This window comes from Sinocyclocheilus anshuiensis, unplaced genomic scaffold (genome assembly GCF_001515605.1).
Source record: "Sinocyclocheilus anshuiensis isolate Anshui unplaced genomic scaffold, SAMN03320099.WGS_v1.1 scaffold112, whole genome shotgun sequence".
Classification (NCBI taxonomy): Eukaryota; Metazoa; Chordata; class Actinopteri; order Cypriniformes; family Cyprinidae; genus Sinocyclocheilus; species Sinocyclocheilus anshuiensis.
The window spans coordinates 1,329,881-1,335,870 of NW_015557175.1; the positions used below are offsets into that span (position 1 = coordinate 1,329,881).

Here is a 5,990-nt window from a genome sequence, read left to right on the forward strand (position 1 = left end):
GTTTCATCTGACCATAGGAAGCCAGTCCCATTTGAAGTTCCAGTCGTGTCTGATAACTGAATATGCTGGAGTTTGTTTTTGGATGAGCTAGGAGAATTTTTCTTGAAACCCTCCCAAACAACATGTGGTGATGTAGGTGCTGTTTGACAATTTGCAATGCAATTCTCCAGCTGTGGTCCTTGGAGAGTCTTTAGCCACTCAAACTCTCCTCCTCACCGTGCATTAGGACGATATAGACAAACGTTCTCTTCCAGGCAGTTTCGTTACATTTTCTGTTGATTGGAAATTCTTAATTATTGCCCTGATGGTGGAAATGTGAATTTTCACTGCTCTAGCTCTTTTCTTAAAGCCACTTCACTAATTTGTGAAGCTTAATTATCTTTTGCTGCACATCAGAAATATATTCTTTGGTTTTTCTCATTGTGATGGATGATTAAGGGAATTTGGGCTTTGTTTCAGAAATTTATATTTCTGTGAAACAGGAAGCCATGGCTGGATAATTTCATGTTCATAATCACCCTGGAGTGCTCAAAATTGTGAATATGAATGGGAATATACTTCAGAGATATTTTACTCATAAGAATTTCTAGGGGTACCAATAATTGTGTCCAACGTGTATTTGAGAAAAACATTTATTTCATAATGAGATTTTCCCCCATTTTCAATTGTTTTAGTTCAATGAAATTCTTATTATCCAATGAAAGGTTAGATTTTTGTGAATTTTTTTTAATAAAAGATCAAAAGGATTAACAATGCAGATTAATTTTCACAGCCTTCTTTGATCATATTTGCCAAGGGTGCCGATATTTTTGGCCATGACTGTACTTCAGAGCATGCATGTAAATCAAATGTAATGACATTTATGAACATTGATTTTAATGGGATTGCTAAAATGTAAAAAAAAGTCCATTATATAATTATAGCATTCTTTGATTATTTAAACTGAGTATACATAAACTGTTTTTTTTTTTTACATTTTTCAAATGAGACATTTGTCTGGCTGACTCTGATTTTCTCGTGTCATTGCATTGGCTCTGGCTTTGGTTTAGATTGTCTCTAACCAGCTGGTGTAAATAAACCCAAAACTCCCCATGATCTTTGTATTTGGAAAGAAGGGATGCTGTAAATCTGTAAAAGAAAAGGGGAAAAACATTCAGCGTTGTTTCTACTTGAATTTTTGTTTTAAGTTGTTATAGACCTTGATGAAAAGGTTGGTTACAGTCACAGCTGGTTGCTTTCAATGGTAATGGCATATCTTACATTGAAAGAAAATAAATCCATTTCAGGTCTTTCAGGTTTAAATTTAGTTTTCCCATATCCTTTTTCTGCATTATCTTTCGTTTTTTCATTCCAAGATCGAGAGGCATGATAACTGTGCGTACGACTACCTGGAGGTTCGAGATGGGAACTCAGAAAGCAGCCCGCTGTTGGGCAGATTCTGTGGCTATGACAAACCCGATGATATTAAATCCAGTTCCAACCAGATCTGGATGAAATTTGTGTCTGATGGGTCTGTCAACAAAGCTGGATTTGCTGCTAATTTCTTCAAAGGTGAAGTGTACTATTTTGCTTTATCTATTTGGTCTTTAAAAATTTCATAGGTGTGATGTTTGGCATTATAACTCAGAATTTTACAGGAATGCACATAAAATATTTGACCGATAACCAACATGATGAAAAAGATGAGCCCTGATATTATGTTTTCATAATATAGCCGATAATGCTAATCCTACAATCCACTCCTTCAAGGTACCATAAATGATTAAGCTCTGATGTTCTTATTGTTTGCAGAAATGGACGAGTGCTCCAGACCTGACAACGGTCGCTGTGAGCAGCGCTGTGTCAACACGCTCGGTAGTTACAAGTGCGCCTGTGACCCTGGGTATGAGCTGGCGGCAGACAAACGGAGTTGCGAGGGTCAGTATGTGAACAGTTCAGTGCTGGATACAGGCCAATGCCATACTTAAACTGTTTATGGTGGCATGGTAGCATCGAGGGACAGCTGTACACTCTCAGAAAAGTCTGTCAAAATAGGGCCCAATATTCGAATATAAAGGTTAATATAGAGTCATTTTCCGTAATCATTTTGCCCGTTTTGCTCATATTTTAAACTATGCATTGCATTTTGTTATGTTTTAGGCTTAAAGGAAATGTCCATAAACTTAATGGCTAAGTCCAGGCAGAAAATTACCACATTTTCCATTTTTAAATGGATTTGTCTTGCAGTACACAAACAAATATCGCTAACTCTGTATGTGGTGATAAAGGCAAGATTTAGGGCAAAGTTTTTAAGTTTTTAAAGATCATGGGCCGAATTCACAAAAATCTTCTTAAAAGGAGTTTCTAAGAAACTAAGGGTGCTTTCACACCTGTAGATCGATTGCATTGTTCCGAAACAGGGATTAAAATTATTACAATGTTGCTTTTTATTCTTGGTGCGGTTCGCTTTCACACGGCAAAGTTTCTAAACGGACCAAATTTGTTAATACAAGTCGCGCGCGAGTAAACTGTTCTCTCATTGGTCAAAGTTCCACGGTTTATTTTCCGGGATGTCACGCATGTCATCCGTCAGGATGGAACGATAACAGCTTGGCGGGCTTATTGTTGTTGTTTTTTTGTAGCTGTCCTTATAATAATTTATCATTTTGAGCAGGAGCCTAGGATTGATTGGGAAAACATTTTTAAAATGCACCTACTACAAAGCTCAATTCCTGAAAAATTCTTAAGAAGTTCTCAAATTTTTTTTTTAGGAACATATGTTTTTTTTTCTTAAGAAGTAAATGACAGGCTTTTGTGTTTTGTGATTGTACAGCGGTTCTTGCAGAAGACTTGCTAACCATCTCAAAGGCCAAGATGTGCTGCATGCAGATTACCATAATAATCATAATTAGAGGTCGACCGATGTAGCGGTTTTGCCGATTAATCGGCACCGATAGTTGATTGCTGGAACTACTGGTTATCGACAAAAATCCATGCCGATAGTTTTCCGGGTTGCGTCCATTGCTGGAGTGGCTGAGAAGGGTCTGCTGTCAGCAAAACGCTTCAGTTTACCGTGTTCATTCAGCTCTTCAGCTTCAGCACGCGCAGCTCAAACGGCTGCTATTTAAAACAGTGGTATTAATTTGTTACTTTTTCAAAATCATTGATACATTATTAATAATAACAACCACTTTTATTTTTCTCTTATTATTTTCGTTTAGTAATTAAAATCATTTAATTATTGTCCGTGCAGAAGCTATTCCGTTTTATTGATCTATGGCGCATTCATTTTCATTCTTTACACGTGTAATGATGTCCAGTGACTTGTTTGCATTATTTATGCATTATTTTATTTATTTGTAAGACTTTTTTATGACTAAATTTGGTAATGGGAGAGTAAAATTATTTTTAAAACGTACACCGTTCAAACTAGGCTGCTTATGTTGAAGTGTTTGGGATGTGGGTTTTAATGATGAGAACTTTTTTGTAATCAGGCTCTCAAAAAGTATATAAAAATTTGGATATAGATTTATCGGCCAACATATCGGTTATCGGCTTTCAAAAATAAAGACTTATCGGTTATCGGTATCGGCCAAAATGTTCATATCGGTGTATATATTTAATGCTATAGCCTTCGTGTATATATTTAAAGATGTGCATCTTTAAGCATGACAGTTGAAATGAAATGGTAACACTTTAAAATAAGAGTCCATTTGTAGCATTAAGATTAATGAAAGCTGTGTAAATATTGTTCCTTGTTAGAGTGTGTTAATTTCAACATTTACTATTATTATTATTTTTTTACTACTACTACTAGTATGGTTCAGTACTGTTTTTGTTAATAAAGCACTATTTTAGTTTTTGTTCAGTATCAATTTTAAAACTATCAGTTAATTAATCGGTATCGGCCAGTGTGGTCCAACCTAGCTATCGGTATCGGCAAAATCCACTATCGGTCGACCTCTAATCATAATCCTGATGAAAATTGTTGTAATTATAAAATTAACAGCAAGGTCCGTTTTCGTAGTGTTGTTGATGAATTTCAAATTCAGCAAAAAGTCACATTACACAGGATTGACTGATCTTTCTTTACATCATCGATCAATGATCTAATGTATTATATGTAGGTAATGTTATGTTATTTTTTGTTTACCTTAAACTTATAAAGATGAAGTGGAACTTTCTGTGCCACTAATTTCATCACTCCATAAAAAAAAAAAAAAATTAAATGGAACACTCCCCTTATCTTCTTATTGGTTAAAAAAAACAGATAGCCCCGCCCTGAACTCACACCATTGGTTGAACCAGTGTTTGCCGGGCTGGTCAGGGTCTCAAACAAACAGTACAATTTGATAGTTTTAATAGACTTTTTGAGGGAATCAACCTACAAAAGGCTTAGTAATCTGAGATAAAAGTATTTTAACACATAAAATTCGCACTTTCCCTATAAGAAATCTTTCTTGAAGCAAGAATTACTGAGTGCATGTTTTGAGCAGCCAGCAGCACTGACCTCATTCTGCCTCTAGTGGATAGTGTGTGCTACTGCATCCTCTTAATTACTACTCCTGCTTGTGCTGTTGACATACCGCCGACATCTGTTTTGTGCTATTGGCTTGGGGCTGCCAGCAAGTTAAGAGCACCTTCCTCACATTGACAGCAGGCCTGTCTGGCTTTCTTTACCCTCCTCCGCAAGACACTTACAAAGCGCTGCTCTGTTTTCTGAGCGGCTGGAAATTATGCTGAAGTTTGGATCTGTTTATATCATATTCTTCTCGAACAAAGCACTTAAATACAGTTCGGGTTAAGGGTCAAATCATTCTTAGGTAAAATGATGCCTAACAGGTAACGTCTCTTATTAAATCTTCGGCTAATGTCTGGATACGTGAGGCAGCTGCTAGGACAGCACGTACCCTGCGGCTGCTATATTGAGCAAAAATCTGTTTGTTCAGACATGCACTGAGATGACTCGACGGCTCAATCATGACAGACTGGAGCAATCGGAAAATGATTCTCCATTAGATAAAAGAAAGATTGGCCCAGCACATCTTCCCAGTGGCTATCATCATATCAGCAATAAATCCGACATTATCATAATGACTGTGCCGCTCTTTCTCACAGAACAGGCGATGCAGAGGGTTTATTGCACGATGGCCATGTGGGAATAGAGACGGATAGGGTTTAAATGTACACAAAGCTAAAACTTCAAGGCAAGGGCTGTCCAAAAGCTTCTCAATGGCATGCTGGTAGCCATGAAAACATCTCTCCCCGAGCGCACGTGTTCGGTGGAAATCGCTGTAGGGGATCCGTTCGGTAATTTGGATCGTACCGGACTAAAGTAAACTACTCTGTCTTTCTGCTTGTGTTTGATGAGATACAGAGCCTGGGGTTGTTCCCTGTGTACTTTAATTAAAACAGGACCGTTCTTGTTATTTTATATGTAGCATGCGCCGGTTTTGACAAACCACAAGCTTGTCCGCTTGATAAATTGAGAGTTTGAGAGCGCTATGTAACCTAGGCGTGTTGTGCATGAAATATGTAAGCATACTTTCACACAAAAAAAATTTTTTCCCCATATGTTACCCTCTTTTAAGGGGCTGTGTTGTACATTTTTGCATTTATTTTTTACACTCTCAGAAAAAAAGTGGCAAAATTATACCTTTATGGGTGCAACAGCTTGTCACTGGGACAGTATCCTCAAAGGGACACTTTTTTATACCCTAAAGGGTGTGTAATAGTACCATAAGCTGACATATTACTAACTTAAGGGTATATATCACTACTCTAAAGTGCTAATATGCACCCTTTATGGGTAAAGAAGATACATAGGTAACTAGGGCTGTGCCATATATCGAAATATCGCAAATGTACATATCACAATATGCATATCGCTACAGCTTGCAATATTTGGGGCCATGGGGGCCATGCAGAGAAAATCACTCACTGCTCTTACCTAAATAACTTTTGTAGCTTAAATAAGAATCAGTGCATATTGAATTCAAAGAGTAAATTCA

General features: G+C 37.2%; 1 protein-coding gene across 1 annotated transcript in view; it reads left to right on the plus strand.

Annotated features, from left to right (window-relative positions):
- Positions 1-5,990, plus strand: part of LOC107678424 (bone morphogenetic protein 1-like) — a 94,589-nt gene that overhangs the window by 75,174 nt on the left and 13,425 nt on the right. Inside the window, exons 12-13 of the mRNA XM_016473678.1 lie at positions 1,356-1,551; positions 1,792-1,917. Coding sequence (XP_016329164.1) covers positions 1,356-1,551; positions 1,792-1,917 — 322 coding nt within the window. The remainder of the gene's footprint in view (positions 1-1,355; positions 1,552-1,791; positions 1,918-5,990) is intronic.